The 26,138-nt window shown below is 35.3% G+C and overlaps 1 protein-coding gene across 6 annotated transcripts in view; it reads left to right on the forward strand.

Moving 5' to 3' along the window:
• The window catches only part of LOC132707281 (probable nuclear hormone receptor HR3), a 231,046-nt gene that overhangs the window by 165,978 nt on the left and 38,930 nt on the right, over positions 1-26,138 (forward strand). For 3 of the 6 annotated variants that reach the window (XM_060680175.1, XM_060680098.1, XM_060680309.1), the window contains one exon: positions 23,710-23,937. In XM_060680175.1, the coding sequence (XP_060536158.1) occupies positions 23,710-23,937 (228 nt within the window). Of the gene's footprint in view, positions 1-8,232; positions 11,093-23,709; positions 23,938-26,138 lie in introns of those variants that run through there. The other 3 variants (XM_060680022.1, XM_060679468.1, XM_060680246.1) reach the window with 3 other exon arrangements.

The following is a 26,138-nucleotide window of genomic DNA, read 5'->3' on the forward strand; positions in this document are numbered from 1 at the left end:
CGAGGTAAATATTTAGAAGAATTGGACACGTAATTTTTGGTAATTTTTAAAAAAAGGCGCTTCCACCATGTCAAGAGAACAAATACGGTATATCTACGTCAGGGATTATCCAAAACTTGCATCATCGCGCTGAAATCAATCCAAGTAAAGGTAAAACATACAATGAGACACGAGTAAAAGTTATAAACGCTTACCTGTGACGCCATACTTTAAATTTTTGATAGGGAAGAATCTAATGGATAGCGAAATGGGTTCTTTAAAGTAAAAAGTTATCTACATTACATTACATTCATTGTGTATCTCTGTATATAGTGTGTATAGTTTTGGTTAGTTAGTTTTACAGGAGAGGCCAAAAACTGATATTATAAAAAACATTTTCATTTTAATTTACGTTTTGGGCATGTACACAAAGTTTAAAGAAAAACCAGTCGGTATGGTAAACCCTAATTAACACTGAACGTTGGTAGGGCTTATCAACTAGAAAATTAAATGATCCCACCATGACCGCGACATAACTGTTCGCAGCTTTTTCTGTCACCACTGTAATCGCACATTTAAAACTAACCAAAATTAATCATATTAGATATCTTGGAGTCATTATAGACTCAGGCTTAGACCACAAAAATGCTAAAAATTTTACTGATTGTCAATCGAAATTTATCTTCAATGTGATGCTGTATAAAAACATATTTTGTTTTAGTATAGATTTATTTAATGAGACCAAAATCACACACAAAGCAATACAAAGTATCACAAGACACGCACAAACTAATAACTAAATGCCAAAATATATATTTTTTATACGCTACCAGATATATTTAACATGCTACCCGTTGAGTGACCAACAAATAATAAAATATCTTTCCTTTATGGGCAACACAGTATCCCCGATTTCAACCCTTAGATATTGTCTTTTGCGCTCTCAATATCTAATTTATGTCCTAATAATAATAAGCATCATTTTTGGGGATTAAGAAGGAGGGAGTGCGCTTTAAAGGCAGTTCTTTCAGTGCATTCAGCTCCCTACTTAATATTCCACAGCTTTCCCCGACGGTCCCCCTACTAAACGACAGATACACCTGCGTATCGTCAGCGTAAAATTCCTCTGAACACTTTTTTAGTGCCTTTGGAAGACCCGATGTATAGACAGCATAGAGCAGCGGGGAAAGAATTGAAGGAGGTCCGGTGGTTCTGATACTACAGATCCGATTCTGACATACTGGGATCTACTTGATAAAAAGTTAGAAAAAAAAACATCGATGTGTAGAATTGCCAGAAGCGATTTATGATCTATCATATCGAATGCTTTCGAGAAATACAATAAAGCTAGCACCGTCAGATAACCCTCGTTTGCTGCCCTTAATATATCGTCTGTTACATTAGCCAGTGCTGTAGCGCAACTATGATTTTTTCGGAAGCCTGATTGAGTTTCAGGAAGAATGTTGTTATTTTCAATATGATAGAAGTATCTTCGCCAAGCACGGTAAAATACGAATTGGGCGTAAATCTTTGTAACTTTTGGGGTTGGAAATTTTGGGCAATGGCGATACTATACCTCTTTTTTCTGGAAAGACTGAGTTTACTATACAAATATTAATAATATAAGTGAGGAAAGGTATGATGAATGTTCTCCAACAAATTTAAATTCATTCGGAACAAAGTCATAAAATACTTGCTATTATTGGATCACGTATAATGCCACACCATACTTAAACACTTCTCCAATCCTGTTTCTTAATTTCTTTTACACGAATTCCATTTGAGATACACTAGACATAGGCATTTTTTCTGTTGAACAGACATAATGGTCCCCCCATAAGGGAACAATAAAACAGTCTTCTGTTGGCATAATTTCTGTATTGGCAAAAAATTCAATAATAATTAACTAATACGCGTTTCGACGACCTTTTCCTTTCGTTTCGTAGGTAGATGATTAGTGTGGTATTTTAGTGCACAATGCAATTGCAAGCTATTTTAAAGCATTTTAGTTTATTTGGGAGAATTTAAGGATACCTTTGGAGCATTTCCTTACTGCCAAACATAACAACATATTAACCAACTTAAAAATGCACCCTATTTACTTGCAGTTAATTAACAATGATGATGTTTTCTCAAATTGATAAATCGTAGGTTATTACGATCATTACGAACGTGTCGAAAAAAATGAACGCGCAAGATCCTACGATCGAAAGCCGACTGTCGTTTATTTTTCTTACGTTCGTACATGTCAAAATTTGCGATACCAATTAGCGGGGACCCGAAATTTACCGTGACAAGCGGGCGCTAATGCGTTCAGGCGCAATTTTAAGGCCGAATTAATGCCAAATGTCTGTAAACAGGTGCATAAACCGGAGTGCGTTGACTGACAGCCCCAAACGCGTCGCAGAAGGCTTTGGAAAGATAACGAGTTAGTCCAAAGTCGAATGTACTTTTACGATTTTGATTCGTTTAATCGCAAGTGAAAAACAATAGTATTATTGGTTGCCTATTTCGAGAACGATTTTTCTTAGAAAGGCAACTGAAAACTTCAGATTTTCACGAAATTGTATATATTCACGTGACAATTGTTTCGACAACACCGTGTCTTTATCAAATGTAATATTTACAAACTACCTGCTACTATATATACCGAAAAATGACAATAAAACCTTAATTAATGTTCAACAAAATTAAAGATATCAAAATCTCTTCTAACGCAACACTATTGATGTACAAAACTTATTTCCCAGTATTCCACCTATGGACGTGATAGATTTTGTAGATTTCGCCCTCACTCGGAAACAGGTTAACCCATAATAGTATCTTTAGATTAAAATTATTTTGAATTTAAGTTACACATTGACATCTCTAAGGAACTTTTGATTATGGGAAACCACTTAGTCCTTTGTTAGCCGAGATTTTTGGAAAATATTATACTAGAACATCCTTTTTGCTTTCTTTGTCGGAACGGTCAGACAATTGAATTCTTTTTTAAATTACATTAACTCATTACATAATGGAATCAAATTCACTATCGAGATTGAACAGGATAACCCTATGAATTTTTTAGACTTATCTATTACGAAAACGCAAAACAAATTAGGTTTTTCCATTTACCATACACTTTCACACATGGACACAGTCATACACAACAGCTCAAATCACCCTTATACACACAAAATGGCTGCATTTCACTCTTTTATACACAGACTTCTTAATACGCCACTCTCAACAGAAAATTACAACAAAGAACTTAATATCATTAAATAAATTGCACTGAACAACGGCTATAATTCGTCCATTATCGATAAAATTATAAATAAAAAACAAATCCAGACAACAGTAAAGTCTAATTATTATCCGAAACCTAATACAGAACACCAAAAAATCAAGTGAAGTGCTAAAATTTATATTGGACAAACAGGTAGATCCTTCAAGAAACGCCGTAACGAACATAAAAGAGCGTTTAAAAACAATAATCTATATTCTAATTGTGCTACACACTTAAACACAGAAAAACACATTTTTGACGACAATTTTGATATTTTACATACAGCCACAAAAATTGGAAAACTAAATTTATTGGAAGCCATGGACAATAACAAAATACTTTTCCATTATTAAACCTAAATTCTCACAACGAATTTAATTACGATTTTATTGTCATTTTTCGGTATATATAGTAGCAGGTAGTTTGCAAATATTACATTTGATAAAGACACGGTGTTGTACAAACAATTGTCATGTGAATATATATAATTTATTGAAAATCTGAACTGTTAGTTCTTATTTATTTTGTTAAATGGATTTTCATCAAGTTCGTTTTACTTATGTATTAATTGTGATTTACACAAGCCTACAACAACTCTTAAATAAACTAAAACTAAATAGGTATATTGCGTAACATAATAGTGCTAGTTTGGTTTAGTCCACAGACATGATGAAAACCACGTACATCCGTACCGAAATATTAAAAAATAAAAACACTTCATTAATAATATCAATCAGATAACGCTAGCTGAATTGTTAATTTTTATTCTGCCTTTTCCTGATTACAACTAATTCGAATATCAGATTTTACATTTATCTTTGCAATATTTCTATTTTTTTTTGTTCCAATTACGCAAAAAGGATTTGAGATTGCTATTACGAAAGTGGATACTCCTCAGCAAAAAAGACGTCTTTTTTTATTGACTGTTAAATATCACACATAAAGTAACTACTAAATCGTTGGTGGCGCAGCCTATGAACACCATCACCATCAAGGTAACCTTCAAATTTGCATATATTTCCACACTCTTTTATTAATGATGGAAAACCTAATTGAATATTATGTTTAGGTAATTTTCTGTTTGCGATTATCGATCGGTATTGAATATTGATAAGTAGTTATATATTTGAGTCTTTCCATTATTACGGACGGTACAAATCGTACAAAAATTATAAAATGGCTCGCGACTAGCAGAGGTAAAAAACAAAATGGCGTCGCTAAATTTTACAAATTACCGTGCTTCAATTTTTTGTATGGCCATGCTGAAGAAAAGAAACATTAAACTCTTACAAATGGGACATCACGGACGGGACAATAAGTTCCATTTATTTTTAAAAATAAATTAAATAAAAATAAACACAGTAATATATTATGCAACAAGTTGTGGAATTGGTCGGACAAAGTTTTTTTGTGTCAATTGACCAATCGATTGATCGAAATAATTTTAAAACATAAATACAATGAAAATTATATTTATTTATTGACATTCATTTTTATTTATTTATATTGAGAACTAAATGGAATCGCTAAGTATTGTATTTGGGTATTGCTTGAAGTGGATATTGCTAGTTATATTCAGTCGGAGAAAAAACGTTGTAAAATTTAAAAAAGATGGTGACGATTTGATTAAAATAAAATATGATTTTGGTGCTTTTTGATAAATCAATAAGACGCTAAATGATTCTCAAATATCTCCTTGAAACTAACAATGGCCTAATAGTTTTTATTACTTATTTTTATTGAAACAAAAAGTATTGTCAGCCTTTGGATTGAAAAGAAAACCATTCACATTATAATTAACATCAGAAAACAAAGAGGCTTTCATAAAAAATTGTAAGGAAAGTCCGTTTTTTTTTCTGTTAACACTATCCTTAGACTAAAAAGTCCTATTTTTTAGTTTGAGGCACATGCAATATTAATATAACAAATTAAATTGGATAATTTTTCAAAGAAACTTCCACATACTTTTTATAAAACTTCTGGAACTAGCTAACGTTTCACCAATCATCCGGTTGACTTCTTGAGAGCTTGACTGAAACTGACTTGCATTTTTCTCTGTGCCTGCTTATATATTGTTTGAGGGGGCGGGGGCATAAACACCGTCTCGGATGACTGATTCCCTTATTGGTGACAGGTAGAGACCTGAGTCACGATCATAGAGAACCATAGTTTCATCTTCCGTCCACAGAGTTCCAAAAAAGACCGCGCACACTCGACACGGCGTTGTTTTTAAACAGCCGAAAGGTTTTTAGGAATCCATCTTGCACTAACTTTATGCATACCTAAATGATCATGCAGGATTCGACGAATACTTGTATCAGAAAGCTTAGTAATTTCTGAGATTTCCTTGACCTTTAAACGTCGATCACTCAATACCATCTCTCCCACAATCGCAACGATATCTTCCGTTATGACCTCCACTGGTCGGCCAGTTCTTGAATCATCTCCAAGGGACTCCTTTCCTATTCGAAATCGTTTTTCCCATTCTTTCACTACAGAAAACGAAGGAGAACTTTGGCCGTACACACCATCCAGCCCTTCTTTAATAATTTTAGGTGCTAACCCTTCTTTTGTCAAAAACTTTATGACTGCTCTATATTCAATTTGCGTTATTTGCGACATTTTTTCGGACACGTCTTGTTTAAAATGCTGTCAATAAAAAAATATTTGACGCAAGACTTCAATTTTTTTTTCGCAGCCTACTAAGATATATATTTAAAAGAAGGCAAAGTTGATACTGGACCTGCATCTATGTCAGACGTATTTTTTTCTGAGTATAGATAAATTGCTAACACACAAAAAGTTAATATAAAATTCATATTATTATTATTATTATTAAATAATTGCAAATTGTTATTTAAAACATTTTGATCGGATTTGACTAGTCAATTGAGAAGTGGTCAATTGACCAGCCCCATATGCACATAATGGATCTAGCGAAAACCTTCGTACGACTTTTTCTTTATTCGAATATCGACAGTTCGTTTCCATTACACGCGTGAAGCGAACGGCCAAGAGTTAACAACATTTTTGGAAATAAAATGACTAACCCGAGATGAGGTGAACGAACTCTCGAGCCTCTCGAGAGATATTGTCCGGGCTTGCTCAAACTTGTGCAAAAGTTTGTTGTATATCATCGCGCTCGCTCGCTAATCTATGATTCGAATGTTAGACAAGCGTGCGAATCTTTCGAAAATGTTCGATGACGTTTGCAGTTTTTTTTTGTTTTCGTAGACTTAGATTAAGTGGCTGCGGATTTTATTTTCGTTGAACGTTATCTGCGATATATTACGCGCTGATATTTTTTTGCGTTTTCTTATAATTAGACAATTATTCTTCGAGCACCAAAATTTATTTCGTTAAATATCAAATACTTAATATGGAAAAGTCACCAATAAGTAGGGTATAGTGCTTTCACAGATAATGGTTTTGGCTTGTTGAATGCAATAAAACTTCCTGGAATGTTTACAATTTATAATATAACCATTCGAGATGATACGAGGGCTACCTTTTTTATTTCCGGATTTGTAATGAAAAACCATAAGTTAATAACAAATATGACTCCATTTTTTTTTCAAAATATTCACCCTGATGATCAATACAATTTTATATTCGATAAAACCAATCTTCAAAGCACTTTACCCACATCAAGCTGGGCACCTCGAAAACATGCTTTTTAAACGCATCAATCGCTTCTACTGGTGTCAAAAATCGTTGCCCACGTAATTTATTCTGAATGTGTGAGGATAAAAGGTGATAAATCAGGACTATATGGTGGACGGCTCATCAGATCAACGTTTTTAATGCTCAAAAAGTTCTTTGTTTGCACTGATCGCTGAGAGGTAGCGTGAAGAGTGATTCGTCTTCGGCGGATGGTTTTTCTAATTTCTTCGAAGACTTTCGGCAAACAAATGGTCGTGTACCATTGAGAATTGACTGTTTTACCTTTCACAAAAGAAACAGTTGCAACGTGGTCAGTTTTCCTGACAAAACAGGCTACAATTTGTTTCGAACAACTTTTGTGGGCTTTGTCTGATTCTGAAAGACCCACACAGTCGATTGCTGCTTACTTTCAGGTTCATATGAATAGGTCCATGATTCATCACCTGTTACAATATCATAGACATATTTGGAAGCACCGCGATCGTATTTTTTTAGCATTTCCTTCGACCAATCAACGCGAGCCTTTTTTTGAGCTGATGTCAAATTGTGTGGAATCGAACGCTAACAATTTTTTTTTGCGGCCAAATGTTCATGCAAAATTGTAAGTATGCTGGTCCCATTAATTCCCAAAGATACCTCAATCTCATGGTAAGTCACATGATGATCCTGCAAAATCAGTTTCCGCCTGCATCAATGTTTTCTTCGACAACCACCGATTTTGGATGACCTTCACGAAATTCATCCTTAAGAAAACTACGATCACGACTGAGGTCCGAAACCTTTTCATTCAGGGTGGTTAGGTGAATAGCTTTGCCACCCTGCTCTCTTATACTGTTTTGCTTCTTATTGTTTATTGATATATAAATAAAGACTTCGAGTTAATCGATTTTGAGTATTAATCCTAAATACAACCAATTTGGACAGAAAATGTCATGACTTGGGTGTTGCAGTCCTTGTAAATTGAATATTGCGAAAAATGTCGCTCATGTCAACGTCGGATGCTGTTATTCGTTATTAAGGAATCCCCAGCCGCCCTGTGTACCTACCGCGTCCTCCGCCGAAACCGTCCTTAAAAATCCTCGTCATACAATCACCCGAAAATATTCAAGCCGTTGCCGCGTCGTTGCCTCGAATTCCGCATCGCGTCGCATTTTTTTTTCCGCAGTACCGGTAAAACGACGTGGGAGCGGCAACGCCGCCGCGCACAGTCACAGGGTATACGGCGAAGGGTCAACGAACCCGCGTTCCGGGTGGGGGTCTCACTACGTCACTCATCGGCGTCAGGATACGCGGGTTTGCCGGGAAAAGAACGGGTCAGAGTGAGACGGACGCGTTTGGCCGTGTCCTTTACCCGATCGCGTTCTCATATTACCGCACAGATACACGGACAATTTGCCCGGGCTCACTCACTTCCCCCCAAAAAAAAAAGGACTCGCGGAACGTTTCGGAAATCCGGGGGGACCGCGTTGTGATAAAATCAGTGCTTTACAAAAAACCGGCGAATCAAAAATGTTCTTATGCGAAACCAAACGAGTGTGATCGATCGTGTAGAAGCAGGATTATTATTATAGTTAGTTTAAATGTGATTAACAGGTGGTAAATCGTGTGCCTTAAGTGTCTGCGGGGAAGTGATTTTTCGTATCGTAAATATATGCATTAGTAGTAACCGTATAATAAGTGGCGGTTTGCGTAAACGCCGCGGAGAAAAAAGAAAACAATCGGCGTAAACAACGGTCGTCGTAGATAACAGCGGTTTTGGTTAGTTTACGAGCGCGTCGGCGTTGTCGATGCCCGCGTAATCGGTCGTTCACGTCCCGATAACGTAAGCCTCCTTGGCGATTAATTTGACGTGCGAAATTCTCTAGGAAATCGCGCCGCCCGCCCGTTAACTTCCAATATTCGGGAGTGAATAACCCGTAGAGTTCAATGCCTCCGCGGCGCCTCGTCACGGAATAACCGCGTCCTCCGAAATCCAGAACCGGAATTAACGCAGCCGACTTTTCGATTCGAATATCGGTCCCGTTCGCGAACGTAATTTCAAAGAAATCATCCCTGGTTACGCGCCCCACGACAATTAAGAAGAAGTACTTTAAACTAACCTATAAATTCCACGATTGTTTGAATACGCAGAAAGAGACTTAGTTTTAATTTTAATTGTTGCCGCAAAAAGTCACATTTGCAGTGATTTTAGGTATTTTAGTCGATCTAAACAAAACTATCCATTTGAAGTGGTTTTAATCTATATAACCAAAACCAACCGCCTATTTAAGTTTCGCAAAGGGTCGAATATTGTGGTAGCTTAATAGAACCTGGAAACTATTGTCGAAGGTCCAAGTTGAAATTAAAAATCGCTGTAAAGTTCTTATATTTCAAGCATACCAGGTAAACTGAAGTATCACATGCTTTGCAGATGAAATTGATATCAAATTCGGAAAAAAAAAACGGATAAGTAGACCCAGATTTAGTTTTAATTTTAATTTTTGCTTTGAAAAGTGGCCTTTAAAGTGGTTTTAGGTATTTTAATCTATATAACCAGATATTTAAGATTCGAAAAAGGTTGAATACCGTGGTAGCTTAATAGAACCTGGAAAACATTCTAATCTATATAACCAAAACCAGCCGTTTATTTAAGATTCCAAGGTTGAATACTATGGTAGCTTAATAGAACCTGGCAAACATTTTTGAAAGGTCGAGTTGGAATTCAAAACCCGTGAGAAGTTATATTTTAGGTGTACCAGGTAAATTCGTGCACGTGCCAATTTGAAAAGGAAATTGTTGTCAACACCTGTTTGCGAATAACAGTAAACTTGCATATTCTTGTTCTAGTATTTTATAAACTACTTCAGACTTTCGTGGTAGTTGCACAGAGCCGTAAAATAATGCATAAACTGCCGAGTTGCAATTCAAACTGCGTAGGAACTTCTTAGATTTTAAGTATACCAGCCGAGTATTACGCGCACGTGCCAACTGGCAAAGGAAATTCTTGTCAAAACCTGTTTCCAAACAACAACAATATACGATTCCGCTTTTCTTCGCAATACGAAAACCAGGTATTAAATCGTTTAAATGTTACAGGAGGCTTGTTCTTCACACCTCCCTTAAGGCCACGTGTTTTTATCCTCTCCTGTATTAAAAATTTAAATCGGGACTCTTAAATTCAAGCGTGGAATGCTAGCTGTCGCGTTAAATCTCGGTTAAAAGAGTTCGACGAATTTTTGGAGGTTAGAATTCACACCCCGTTAGTTACCGCGGATCATGGCCCTCTCGTTTAAATCCACCGGCGTATAAGGGCGTAGAACGAGAGAGAAAAACGTCGGAAACGTATCATCATGCGTCGCGTTATCTCTGCGCCACATTCGCGCATGTTGCCTAAAATTCTGAAGGTCATTAACCGGCCGAAACTTTTAACTCGAGTTTAATGAACTTTTATTTACCTCCTCAAAACCCGGCTCGTATATAAAGCGATAGGATTATTTTTAAATGCGTGTATATATATATTTTTTTTGTTCTCTCGCGTCTGGGTCGCTATCAAATATTACGGCTCGTTATCGGTACCAGCAAAATAAAGATTATTTAATAACAATGTTTTTATTGATCGCCGTTTAAATCGTGCGAGGCGGTTTGAGTGTCAATCGGTTGAGATGCCGGTTGCGTGTATCTCGGGGCGAGGTCGTTGAACTATGTTCGAAGAAATATTTTAGTTTGTTAAATTAACGTTGCTCGTTCGTCGTATATTTTTTTTGTTCTTCGCGGCGTGTTTCGTTTTTTCGCAGGCACCATGAAGGTATTCGTCCCGAAGTCGTTTTTGTTTTTAAAAATCACGAAGAACGACCGTGTTATTCGCACCTGAGTGCGCTGCGATGAGTGTGGATTACGTCATACGGTAAGGGTGGTGGTGGGTCGTCACGTAGGTGGCTGCGGCAAGACGCGGCCATGCGCCCCCTCTGCGTGCAAGGGGGTAAACGTAGGACCTTGGCGAATTCGAGTGTATTTAAAACATGGACAATTTTCCCGAACTGTTTAACGCGAGTGATAATTGGAGTGTCGGGGGTGGGGATACGAGTAGCGAGAGGGATTTGGTGAGGCCGGACACTATTTCGTCGGTCGGCTCGTCGACTCCGCCCCCGCAACACGTCGACGACCGAGGAGAAGACCGGAAAAGTGCGAACTCGATTAGAGGTAACTTTTGAAGCGACTAGGAGACTTTAGGGGTCTCCTACGCGTAGACTAAACAAAATTCCACTCCAACGCCTAAAATTTACCGTTATCGTGAATTAACCCCGTATTCACTAATCGAGATTTAATAGATTGACACAGTTCTATAACCCACATTATCCCAAGTATGAAAAGAAAATAAAAACATACTTTTTTGCTCTGAAATTATTTATTTTGTTGCGTAAACGAACCACTGGGAAAAAAACATTAAATAATGTTTTGGGGCACATAAGATGTAACATACATTTATACAAAAAAGTTCAAATTCGACAGAAAACAACTAAAAGTAGATTGTTTTCCAAATAGAACCCGATTTGATACAAAAAAAACGCATATATTACACTGGTAACACCCGGTTTCATTTTTGGTGATATTTTACAAAGCATGAAGTATGTAAATGCACATTACCCTTATTACAAACGTAAATTGTGTGGCTGTGGCAGATTCTACATCTCCTTCGTGGTTTATTCGCATGAACATTCATGAGGTGACCTTGATATCATAAGATCAATTACTTTGTCTTCATCAGTAGACCAATAATGCTAAATCTGCAATGAATGACAACCCGAGAACAATAAAATGCCTACAAAATTGAAAAGTTCATTTTTTGACAACGAGAATTCATGGCGGTTATTGTCTTGATATTTTACCGAAAATTTTAAAATCAAATCAATTACTTCGTCATCAAAAAATATAAAAACTATTTCAAGGGGAGTTTTTCCCGAAAACCTATTTTTTAGTTCCTCACATCATCGGATATAGGTGTGTAAGTGTACTCAATCTTCCATTTGACAGTAGAAGCAAGCCTGTCGTTTGCAGAAAGCATATGTCTTCTTTTCAATTCCAGGGTTTCATCATCTGATGATGATGATGATGATGATGTTGAAGGACAGCTGTATCAATCGGTGTATATAACTCGAAAGTTCCAACTATATGAGTTGGTTCCCCAAACTCTTGTAGATTTATATTATCGTTTATATCTTCTCGTCGGTCAAGGTACCCACGTCGGGTGGAATATAGACCGCGTCAATATGTTCTGTAAATATTTTTTCATGTTATTTTTAGCATAAATTTACAATACATAATACATATACGTAAAAGAGTGAAATGTGAATTTTGTGTGTGTAAGGGTGATTTGAGCTGTAATGTATGACTGTGTCCATGCCTGAAGGTTTATGGTAAATGGAAATATTTAATTTGTTTTGCGTTTTCGTAATTGTTAAGTCTAAAAAATTAATAGAGTTATGCTGTTCAGTGAACTTTATACGATTATGTAATGAGTTAATGCAATTTAAAAAAGAATTCAATTGTCTGTCCGTTCCAACAAAGCAAGCAAAGACATCATCCACGTATCTATACCACCATAGAAAACTTATCCTTAAAGGATGTTTTTGTATGATTTTTTCCAAATTATCCATAAAAATCTCGGCTAACAAAGGACTAAGTGGGTTTCCCATAATCAAACCTTCCTTAGAGATGTAAATCTGTCCATTAAATTCAAAATAATTTTGGTCTAAAGATATTGTTAAACAAACTGCACTGAACAACGGCTACAATCCGTCCATTATCGATAAAACAGTAAACAGTAACAGTAAACTCTATTTATCCGAAACCTAATACAGAACACGAACAATTTAAAATAATTACATACGTAGGAGAACACAGTGAAAAAGTTTCAAAACATTTGTCCAAATGTGGTTTAAAAATGGCGTTCAAAACAACACAATAGGAAATTTAAAAAAAAAAATAAAACGAAATGTCCAAAATCTCAAAAATTAGGTGTCTACAGGTTGAATTGCGAATCTTGTCCTGAAGTTTATATTGGATAAACAGGTAGATCCTTCAAGAAACGCCGTAACGAACATAAAAGAGTCTAGTCTAGGTTCTAATTATGCTACACACTTAAACACAGAAAAACACATTTTTGACAACAATTTTGATATTTTACATACAGCCACAAAAATTGGAAAACTAAATTTATCGGTATATATAGTAGCAGGTAGTTTGTAAATATTACATTTGATAAAGACACGGCGTTGTCGAACCAATTGTCATGTAAAAAAAAGTTGGTGAAAATCTGAACTGTTAGTTCTTATTTATTTTGTAAAAATACTATGTGTACGGATAATTTTTGGACCTACTGAAAGCGGAAATATTTGATCAAATAAGTAAGACGCCTCCAAAGCTCTGGGCAGGTCCAGATGGAGTGCCTAATAATTTCTTAAAAAGTTGCATTAGCGGCATAACTGCATTGTACCTACAGGGTTCGTGCGATATTTGAGGACAACATTGATATTAAAATTTATTTATTCATATTTATTGCAAAATTTATTACAATCCCCATTAGCGATAATATTTACCCGAATGCCCGAATCAAACGCTCTTTCTTCATGTTGATCATCTTGGTTGTTATAGCGTACTTCAGCGATGAAAGAGTGTTATGAGGATGTTTATTGGTCTCTCGCTCAACTGCGCCGCTTACATAATAATCAAGGGGATTAAGATTCGTTGAGCTAGGTGGTCATAAGTTTGGGGTGATGTGGTCATAAAGATTTTCGACCATCCAACCTTCTGATTCCGCGTTTGTATCGACATAAACAGTCCTCTGCGCATAACGTAGGACTTATAGCGGAAGTCTTCGTAGACAACTCGAAGACTTAGACCCTCAAAGACATTAAGATCCCTCGCAAAGGCCCTTATATGCTTTGAAGGGATCTCTTGCACTTGTTGGACAAATTGTGTATTTATAGTAGTGTCCGAACGTTCCTCATGTCTATTGCGTTTTGCAACAGTTTCTGCATCGCCGGGTGATGCTTCCAGTTCACGACGAACCTTACGGGGGTAGCTCTAAAATTTACCGGCCTGAATATGAAAGAAACAAAGTAGGTAACAATTTTTTATTATTTTTCAATATAATCCCCCTTAACTTCTGCAAAATGAGCTAAAACATCTCTTTTAACTCAACTTCGTCGTTAAACCGCCGTCCACATAAGTCCTTTTTGAAATATCCAAACCAATAATAGTCGCTGGGGGCCATATCTGGACTATAGGGAGGATGATCTATCTGCTGGAACCCACCCTCTAAAATGGCAGCTTGTGCAACACCAGCAGTATGGACAGACAGGTGCACTATCGTGCAAAAGACGCACGGCTCTAGTCAGTTTTAGTGGTATTAGTTTCTTTAATATCTATCAAAAGAATTCCTTCACAATCCCAAAAGATCGTGGCCATCACCTTTTTTGTTGACTGGCAGGCTCTGAATTTTCTTGGAGATGCTTCACCCTTACGACGCCATTCCATTGATTCTTTTTTCGATAGAGGGTCATAATAGAGAACCATAGTTTCATCTCCCATCACAATAGTTTCTATCACAGGCTTCGGTTCCGACCCACAGAGTTCCAAAAAAGACCCGCGCGCACTCGACACGGCGTTGTTTTTGAATAGCCGAAAGGTTTTTAGGAACCCATCTTGCACTAGCATTATGCATACCTAAATGATCATGCAGGATTCGACGAACACTTGTATCAGAAAGCTTAGTAATTTCTGAGATTTCCTTGACCTTTAAACGTCGATCACTCAATACCTCTTCCAGAATCGCAACAATATTTTCCATTATGACCTCCACTGGTCGACCAGTTCTTGAATCATCTTCAAGGGATTTCTGCCCCATTCCAAAAAGTTTTGCCCATTCTTTCACTACAGAATACGAAGCAGAACTTTGGCCGTACACAACATCTTTTGTCAAAAACTTTTTGACACGTCTTGTTCAAAATGCTGTCAATAAAAAACTATTTGACGCAAGATTTCAATTTTTTTTTCGCAGCCTACTAAGATATATATTTAAAAGAAGACAAAGTTTTATCGTGATACTGGAGCTGCATCTATGTCTAAATCGGTGTGTTCGGCGCTTATAGCGATTCGTTTCTTGCGTTATTTTATAGTCCTCCATTAGGGAGCTCAGAAAAAAAAATTGCTCGCCATAAATTACAGCCACATTTATGTATTTAGTAGTGTACGTATAATATCTGCAATTCGCCAAGTGTTTGACACTCTTGTTTAAAAACAGTTGGGCTGGCAATCTAGATGTCTAGTATCAGATGAGCAGGACGGGTTTTTCCAAAATAGGTCAACTGCCACAAATTTGGTGAGTTACCAAGTACAGCTCACTCTTTTATTCAATATTTTTGTTAATAATATAAATAGCGAATGCTTAAAATTTGCTAATGACTCGAAAACTTGCAACACCTTTGATCGAGAGCTTTTGCAACAGGACCTTGATCGTCTGTTTGTTCACTGGCAGGAAAACAAGCAGGAGTTAAATATAGAGCATGTAGTTGTTCGATGAGCCCTGTAGCTCAACTCTAGGGGGTCGCTATTTTTATTTTAGTTTCAGATTTAATTAACATGGGAAAAACTATTTTTTCACTAAAATTAAATTTACGTATAATTTTTTAGAAAAAAAAAACAATTTATATTGTTAAAGTTGAGTCTTTAAGTTTTCCAAAACCTTATAACAAAGTATGTTTACCATTAAAAGAAGATTAATTACAGCCATTTAAAAAATATTAAATTTTGAACTTTTCAGAAATAGCTCCTAATAATTTTTTGTCTACATAATTTTTCAAAATTTTTATCCTAATTAATAGTCAGTGTTTGATTTCTATGGATTTCGAATTTTAAAGTGGTTGTCGGTACGTAGTGTAGGTGGTAGCACTAATTATATAAGATCATACGGTACAGTTGTCAAATGATCAGTGTCAGTTTATTCTTTAAAGCTCTCAGTAATTTCAATTATTATCAGTAAAATGGCTGAAAAGAATATTTATTTTGGTTTGTTTTTCATGTAGAAAATGAAGTAAATGAAAATTACCGGGTATAAGATAAGCTTTACAATTATTTTTCTACAAGCATACAGATTTTAACTTCACAATTCGACAGTGTTTTGATGAAATGATTCGTGATGTTATGAAAGTTTGAAAACCTACTGGTATTCTTGTCTGTCACCCATATAACGCTATTACTAAAATCATGAAAGAAAACTCAGAAACAAAAAATTACGGAGCATGCATTTAAAAATCGCCTTGAGAATTTGTTTGATATATCCAATCATAACTCAGCACATTCTTTAATAGAAGTTCAGTCTAAATATTTAAATGAAGAATGGAAAACGTCAAATCTTCATAGTATTTGTTTAAGTTCTGCAAACTTAGAAGTTTCGACAGAGACTCTAATGAATTGTGAGGTTAGAATCTGTATTTTTGTAGAACAATAATTGTAAAACTTTTCTTATACTCTACATGAAAATTTTCTACATGAAAAACCAACCAAATAAATTTTCTTTTCAGCCATTTTACTGATAATAATTGTAATCACTGAGAGCTATAAAGAATGACAATACACAATAATTTCTTAATATATATAATGCAGACCCTGATAATTTGACAACTGTACCGTATGATCTGATATAATTAGTGCTGTCACCTATATTACGTACTGATAACCATTTTAAAATTTGAAATGCATAGAAATAAAACACTTTCTATTAATTAGGATAAAAATTTCGAGAAATTATGTAGATTAAAAATTCTTTGTTATATGGTTTTAGAAAGCTTAAAGATTCAACTTTAACAATATAAATTGTTTTTTTGTAAAAAATAGCGAACATTATACGTAATTTGAAACTAAAATAAAAATAGCGACCCCTTAGAGTTGATCTACATTTGGTGAGGATTTTTTTTTATATCAAAAAGAAACATTTGAGAGGGTAAGAGCTTAAAAAAAATTTTTGTGTTGAAGCACCCAGCGTTACGTTATTCAGCAATATTTATCATAGCTACAACTCGAAGATCGAGATATCTTAAAATGATTACCAAGATGCTGAACTGAAATGATCCAGTTGCATAGAATATGAGAGCTCAGAAAATTTGTTTGATTTTTGACAATGCCGGGTTAATAGGTTGGGCAGTATGTTTTTCTAAATTCATTTAACAAATCACTTATAAGTGTTCAGCAAGTTATGAAGTTGAGAAAAAGAATCCTTAAACTTAACTACAGGTCTGTTTATTCTAAATACATCAGCGATTTTTGACTTTAGTGCCAATTCTTCATCTAATTGGAGTGTGTTTACTGATACTTGAGACCAAGACGGAGATACTAATATTTCCTATGAATTCGCAAGAATTATAGGTAGATATTGCGATTGTAATCGAATAAATAAAACTGTTCTCACAATTCACGATAATTATTGTTATCATTTTTTGTTAGAAAAAGCATTTATTGTTGTACTGAAAATTCCTTGACCTAGTTAGTTCTGCAGCCAGACGGAATACAATAATCTCGATTGGATTTTGTGTCTTAACGAGTTATTTGCCGCAATTCAAACGAAATCGGTTAACCAATCCGCGCGGTTCAATTACTTTCCAAATATTTTGATGTATTTTATTATTGTCGCCGTTGAAAACATTCATTATCTAAATAATCACATAAATTGAATTCTCAAGTAAGAATTTCAGTAAATGTATATATGTATATATATTTTTTTCAATTTGAAGTGTAATTATTATTGTATTAATTATTTGTATCATTATTGTTATTATTTTATTATTAGTAGAAATTAATTTTGTTTGGTATTTGTCTTAATGTCTTATTTAAAAAATTCTGGGTGTTCATTTCTAATATACTCATGCCATTTCATTGGGACTGCAAAACATTGCTTTAATGATATAGCGAAATAAAAATCTTGGGAAAAAGAAATAAATAAAATGCATATTTGCCGTATGCCGGAAGTGTTGTTTCAAGCACATTAACATTTCAGTTTAACCAAGAATAGAGGCCCTGGCACTAATTTTTTTTCCATAGCTGCTTCATAAGTTCCCGTATAATCAGCATTTCAAAGAAAACTTGACACATAATCACGGTTCGATGATCGTAGTTAACCAAAAATCGCGACTGGAAATTTGTGATGAGTAATTAGTTAATGATTAAAGCAATCTCCAAGGACGTCACCGGGAATGGGCGAACGACCCTGACAATTTTGCCCAACTTGACGTCCAACATGCGATGATCTGAAAAATATTGACGTTTTAGGTTATCATATTAAAGATTAATAAAATGAGTTTTTCTCAGAAACCACGCACCATTTTGCAGTAATCTTTTGGTATTCGGGCACTCAATGGTTCTTGAAGTATGTGGTGAAAAGTTACTAGTTTTGTGTGCGCGCATAATTGTGGTTACGGTGTGTCGGATTGCGCTTATATTTTTCCTGGAATCTCTCAATATGCCGCATTTTTTTATCCTTCGTTATTTATTCAATAGCCGTACCAATCGTAATCGTAAACTTTGATATTGATAAAGAAAAAAGGTAACTGCAAACACGCAATCTCGCATTAAAATAAAACTAACCAAGTGCGAAATGCATTTACGTGTTTACATATCAGAAATAAACAGCTACGTGCATAAATAATTTAAAATTTAAACTGCGGTTCAGTGAACTTTCCCGGCACTGAGAAAAACTCGCCTTTATGTAATACCTAGTTCCGATTAAATTATTGCACGTATACATACGGTAACGCGATTGCTCGTATGAAATCTCAAAACTGCCCGTTTTTGTCGTCGTAATTTATTTATGATTTCTAATTAAATTTATTGATACGATTCAGTTATGGCTGCTGCGCCGTGTCAGCGTCGTACCGTTAGTCAATTAAGTAATCTTACGGAAACGTTGTTTCGTCTAAAAGTATTTTTATGGAAGTTCAACGAGTTATTTCCTCCGTATTCGAATATTACCCGGAAATAACCAATACTTGTCGATAATAACAGACTTCCCCAAAAGGCTGAAGTTCTATAGTCTATTTCGCAAATGTGTAGAGTAATAAAACCTCATTAGTTGTATAAAAGGAGACATTGTACAAAAAATAGAAATGCAAAAATTATATTATAAAAAAGTCGTAATGTTCTTTGTCGGCAGTTTGATCGATTAAGCTATTACTTAATCAATCGGAAGGATAAGTTCCTCTTTAGTCTATGCAATCTAATAATAATTTATATGATCAGGTTCATATTGAGGTTCCACAAGGTTCCGTATTAGGACCCTTACTCTTTCTCGTTTATGCGTGCGATATTTTTAAGTCACTGCTATACTCAATTTTATCTATTTTGATACGGAAGATTTCTTGCAAGCTATTAGATTTATAAATGATCACTTACCAATATTAAGTATTTTTTTTAAAAAACACACTTGAAATTTAATCCTAAGACCAGAAATAATGTCGATGTTCTTAAATGAAATGTTGAAATCAACCAATCAATCAATAAAATTGGTTTAGTTGATAACAGAAAAACAATTGGAATTGTAATCGATAGGTTTAAGCAACACGTAAAATTTTTAGCTAGATTGTTGTTTTTGAATTGTTATTTTTTTTGAGTAATTGTAAATTATTTTCCCTTTTCCCTTATTTTTTCATTTCATCATTTTTCGATTCTACTATGGACGATTCCTAGTCTGTTCCCTTTTCCTGAAGACATCTTAATATCCGTTCACAGACCTTCTATGGCGAGCACTGGTTATATTTTGGTATTGACACTTTTTTCGGTACTACATAAGTCTCATAATCCACGTCTCTCCTTTATACGTTTTAAGTATTTTCATCGTTTCATCATTCGCAGACAATTTCGTAGCTTTCCAGTAAAAGTGTTTTGATAGTTATGCTTTTGTAAGGCAAAAATCCACACTGTTAATGTAGTCCATAGAAGGAATGGAATAAATTAATAACTAAGAGATCCTACTTGCTAATTTTGGAGAGAAACAAAAAAGAAAATTCATTGAGTTAAAATTGACGCAGAAACAAAACGCTCTGGTAAGGTGCGTCCAGACTACTTGTACTCGTGCTCGTGCTCGCGGTACTCGCAATGACGTAAATACTTGTCAAACTTTAGGTTGTACTCGCCTGGTTTGTGTCTAGACGGACTTCAGTTGCTCGCGGGACTATGACTTGAAAGGATCCGTAGAATAGGTGCGCGATTTTTTAAATGGATCGTGACAAAGTTATAGTCGCCGGTGAAAGTTACCTATTGATACATTTATTATCGAAAAAACGGAAGCCCAAGAAAAGTCCTCGAAAACGAAGAGGGTGGATATCATCGATTTTCCGAAATCGCGAAGTCTACAGTGGAACAAATCTTTTGAGGGACCTAAGAGTCGATAACCAACCTACATTTCAAGACGTTTTGCCGTATGTCTCTATCGGATTTCGACACCATACTGAATTTGGCGGGACCAACCACTCCATCGTCGAAGATCACGAGCAATCAACTAAAGTAAACCACTCTCGGTCCAGATGGCTTGCTCAACTTGTCGCAAGTCCCTTTGATGTACCGACACCAGGCGAATCCTCTCGAGTTCATGGCTTGAGGTGCTCGCGTGGCTTGTCTTGTGACTTGCCATCACGTCTTCACTGCTCGGGAGTCCCGCAAGTACCGCGAGCACGAGCACTAGTACAAGTAGTCTGGACGCACCTTAAGTAGACGAACTGAGTCAACGCCAGACATTAACCTAATTAAATTACTGGTAACGTAGGAATACGTTGCTGAGGTTGCCAAAAAAAAGTTAAATACTAAATATTAAACTACTGATGCTTCTTAGAGGAAGCTCAATATCGCATTATTTAAGTTCCCCAGGCGAAAAAAATTGAACTTTGACAATTTTCCTCGCAGCACTTTAGGCCACACATTTGTAGCAACTTTTTACCCTAAAAATAATTAGTAAATCAAATAGACAATCAAATATGTAATCTAATACAAAAATTCAATGTAATGAAATTTATTTTAATAATTCAATATTTTTGGATGTGAGTAATGAGCACGAAATTTTGAATATAAAATTAGTTTTTTCAAAAAAGTTGTTACCTGGTTATCATCAGATCAAGATTTACTTAATATTAAGGATGATCTTGTACTTATTTTGACTAAGCTAGTCAAGGGGTCCTGGTTCTATTTGTGTTTGCTAAGACTGAGATTAAGGAAAGATTGTCTTTCATTAGTAAGCACATAGATCGCGGGAACTTAGTAATAGCAGTTCTTATAAATCTTTAAAAATTTTTTGGTGAGCTTAGTATTGATGTTTTAATAAAAAATATATTTTATGTGGCGTTATACAGGCGCCATGTAAAACATTATACAATCTTATTTGTCTCGTAGACTGCAGTATATCATAGATGTTACAAAATATAAGCTGTACGGAGGGTTTTAAAGTTTATAATTATAAAATTAATATATACAATTCGTTCTTTTTAACGCACTTTAGGTATTTGATTCCTGTCTAGGGCCCCTGTGTGTAATGTACAAAAAAAAACAATATAAATAGTAACAACTTAGGTAAAAAGGTTTTAAAATAAAATTAAAAAGAAGCAGCCACTTCTTTTAATTTCGTATTGAATGGTCGAAGACCGCTGGCTAGGGGATCAACACTTGTTAAATTTGAGGAGTTTTGACATCATTTGTGATAGATGTTAAAACCAACGGACTTGGTGGAGCTTTTATAAAACGTCAAGATATCGGAATAGGTTCTTCTAATTTTGAGACTATCATAAAAGGCTCACATACCAAATCATGAGTTTAGGGGTCTGGAAGCTGAATAAAACTAGAAGTGTTTGGAACAATGTAAACTTATGTAAAGAATTTTGAATGACACTCAAAAGCAGATGTAAAAATAATCTACATTCACATCAGGACACAAGATTATATACATCACAAAAATTATAAGTGACAAACTCTATTTATCAGGCTTCTAATACATATATAAGCAATTTTCTGATGATGTCAAAAGTATTAGAAACTACGAAAGATTTGTATTGCGACTAAAATCATGTGTAAACTTGTCTTAAGTCTTACGCCTTAAGTGTTAAGAGCCGTTGGTGTGTTTGTTATGTCTTTGATGCCAGTGATCCTAAGTACTGTCCGGAGGATTTTTTAAAACTGTATAAATATTTTTTTATATTTATTTGTTTAAATTAAATAAATTGTTTAAAAAATATATCACAGGTTTAAATAACAACCTATATATTGGGTTGTTCGAAAAGTCATTTCGTTTTTTTTGGGGAACATGAAAGACAGTTTTCGTATAATGAATAAATATTTTATTAAATTATATATTGGCCATTCTGGTCCAACACCTTTTGCCATCTTTCTGGCAGTAACATAATTCCCCTCTCATAAAAGTTTTGGTCCTTGCTGGCAAAAAACTGGTTCAGGTGGTTTTTGACATCTTCATTTGAGGTAAAGGTTTTGCCATCCAAAAAATTTTGCAGGGACCGGAACAAATAGTAGTCGGAAGGCGCCAGATCTGGAGAATATGGTGGATGTTGCAGTACGTCCCATTCAAGCTGTAAAAGTTTTTGGCGAGTGACCAAACTTGTGTGAGGTCTCGCATTATCCTGGTGGAACACTACACCCTTCCTGTTGATTAATTCGGGCCTCTTCTCTTTAAGTGAATCATTCAATTTGTCCAGTTGATGACAATAGACTTCTGAATTAATCGTTGTATTGTCCGGCAAAAGCTAAAAAAAAAACGATTCCTTTGACATCCCACCAAACGGAGAGCATCACCTTTTTTTGGTGAATGTTGGCTTTTGGCACGCTTTGAGCCGGTTCATCTTTTCCGCTCCATGACCTCTTGCGTTTAACATTGTTGTATACAACCCATTTTTCGTCCCCAGTAATAATCCGCTTCAAAAATGGATCATTTTCTTGACGTTTGAGGAGCCAATCACACACGTCAACGCGACGACACAAATTTCGCTCCGTAAGGACATGGGGCACCCACACATCGAGCTTCGAGGTTAAGCCCATGCCTTTCAAATGGCCATAAACAGTCGAATTCGACAAATTTAATCTCTCACCGATCTCTCGTGTGGTTATTCGCCGATTTGCATCAACTAATGCCTTTATCGCATCTTTGTCAGCTTCGACCGGCCTTCCAGACCGTGGTGCATCTTCGACATCAAAATTGCCGGATCGAAATTTTGCAAACCAGTTCTGGCACTGGCGTACTGTTAACACGCCTTCTCCATACACATCCGTCAATTTTTTTCTCGCTTGGACAGCATTTTTACCTTTTCTGAAGTAAAAAAGTAAAATATGACGAAAATGCTGCTTATTGCTCTCCATATTTAAAAGGGCACCAACCAAAAACTACTGCGTAGAATTAATAGAACTTTTTCACACACAATCCTTGCAATATCAACTCTCAAGACATATAATGGTTATGCGGCTTAAGTGTGAAGTTGGTTTCGAAAAAACGTAATTAAGTCCTCTGACGGGAAAAAACGAAATGACTTTCCGAACAACCTTATAATAACAGATCTTCTTTGGAACTGCGTTCTGGACGGAAAACTGGCATCACCGTATAATTAGATGTTTACAAACAATACGATCTCCGTTTGCTCGCCATAAACATTACATGCGTCTCCCTGGGTTAAATGTCTATGATCTTAATGACCTCTGGCCCCCCTGACCATGGTGGATGCGCCGACGTGTGTAATTATCGCTAGAACGCGAATTTTCTAACAATTGTTTTTCTGTTGCAGCACAAATCGAGATCATCCCGTGTAAAGTATGTGGAGACAAAAGCAGTGGTGTACATTATGGGGTTATTACATGCGAAGGGTGCAAGGGCTTCTTCAGGAGGTCACAAAGTTCGGTAGTGAACTATCAGTGTCCGCGGAACAAAAACTGTGTAGTCGACAGAGTCAACCGCAACAGATGCCAGTACTGCCGTTTACAAAAATGTCTACGGTTAGGCATGAGTCGCGATGGTAAGTGTTTTTTTTTTTTAATTGTGTAGTGGCCAGGTATCCTTGAAATACCCAGAAGTGCATTGCAATTCCATAGAATTGCCCAAAGTACCTTGAAATTGCTTTTGGGATAGGTTTTTCCTGCATTTTTCCATAGATTTCTCAAATTTGAACTCTGGCGTGGATAAATGCTTCCCCAAATGACCTTGTCAAAGTAAGACACGTAATAAACTTGCTTTCGCGAAAAATATGTAACAAACATGAAAAATATGTTTTTAAATACGTTTCGTGTTCGTGTTGTTACGAAATTTGTTTATTACTTATCTTTGGTTAGTGTTGATGAGTGTAAAAAAATCTTTTTAAAACACTTTTGTTATAACACTTACGTTAAAACAAAATAGAATAGCGTTTTTAAGCAAGAACAATTTAAATTTTGTCACTACAAGATAAGATATTGACATACATAATTATATAAATTAAAGTATAACTTTACCTGCTTTCCTGCTTATATATCGCAAATATCTATCTGGAATATATTTTTTTTGCAACGATCAAAATCGATCTGTCAAAGACAAAATTCCGTTTAAGGTCCCAGCAGTCCGTGCGTATGCGGCAAAGAACACATTGTAGAGACAAGACGAGAAATATCAACAACGCTAAAAGAACATAAAAGAATCTTAAGACTATGACAAATAAACTCGTCAGCAGTTGCCGAACATGAAATCTTATTCGATAAAACTAAAATTTATAGAAATCTAACGGCAACGAAACAATCTCAACCCAGGTTACCTTTCACCAATATGGGAATCAGGCATCCGAGATGATGTTCCCTTTAGCTCCAAATTCATGGTCCACCGTATATAACACGAAATTCCTAGAATTTTTACGTATATTAATTAATTAAACAGCAGCTTAATTATATGCGGAAAACACTATCAATTTAACCACTTCACAAAAAAAAGTGTGACTGAAACCTAATTCTGTCAATGCTCTTCATTAATTATTATTATTATTATTATGCACTTTCGAATATTGAAAATGAAAAGAACACCTAGAAGTTGTAGTTACTTTTATTTTCTATAATTTTTGTTAATAGTATATTTCTTATTATTACTTAAAAAACTAGATGTTGTAAGTAAATTCTGTCTTCATTTGTACTTTTTCTAGCATATAAAATCCTTTGTATCTCATTACATATTTTCGTTTGCGATGAGATTCTCTAAATTCTCAAAAATTCTTTCGAAATACTTTAAAATTCTTCAGAATACCACAAAATATGCTAAAGTACTTTAAAATTCACTGAAATTCCTTGTACACTAAAATGGCAAGGTGATTTGCTCCTTGGGGAAAGTTATAGCGTTAAAACTAAGTTAAGGGCGTTAATAAGTAGTCCTGGGCTAGTTCTAGTTTTATTACTTTTTGAAATTCTACAGGTGAAGCGATAGCAAGAATCTTTAATCTTCTGCAATCCACAGTATTACCTATGCAATAAAGCATTTAAAATAGGTGACAACAGGTTATCCCAAGGTTTAAACGCCATTTAAGTGCTATAATCAATATATTACATTTCATAATAATTAAAACAAGATATTACCTTCATTTTAAAAATCTAAAGTAATTCCTCTAACAAGGTATAATTTAACATTAATTTCACCTCCAATTAGTCTGATAACAATAAAAACCGAGTTAATTTGAGAACGTTTCCACTTAAAATTTTATACTTGCTTAAACATAGTTACGAAACTGTAAAGTTTATAATGATTTTCAATGCTCGCGGTTTAGCGTTCGGGTTCGACGATTGAGACAACGTTTGACATTATCAGTTGAAACGGGGCGAGTTAATTGTCAAACAATTAACTCAACACTTGGTTCTTCGATTTTCTACTACTGTATACCTTATACGGCTAATTGCCAGGTATCAGCGGAACCTAGCCGATTTGCACTTTCCTCGACTAAGAAATGTTATGCGCAAATGTTCAAATTGAAAAAAAAAATTCAAATTATTGTATTGTATTGGGCGTAAATGATAGAAATAGGGAAAAAACGAAAGATTATAACCTACAAATTTGTATTTTTTTTTCTTTTGTGCTCGTTCGCGATATTTTTTACTACTAGCCAAGAATTTCAATAATAACGCAGTGCCTTAACTGTACTGGCATGGTGTCATCAATGACGATTTTGAAGAGGCTGTGGAGGAAATTGAGAATTTATGGATTCCTTTC

This window comes from Cylas formicarius, unplaced genomic scaffold (assembly GCF_029955315.1).
Source record: "Cylas formicarius isolate icCylForm1 unplaced genomic scaffold, icCylForm1.1 PGA_scaffold_10__41_contigs__length_53128322, whole genome shotgun sequence".
Taxonomy (NCBI): domain Eukaryota; kingdom Metazoa; phylum Arthropoda; class Insecta; order Coleoptera; family Brentidae; genus Cylas; species Cylas formicarius.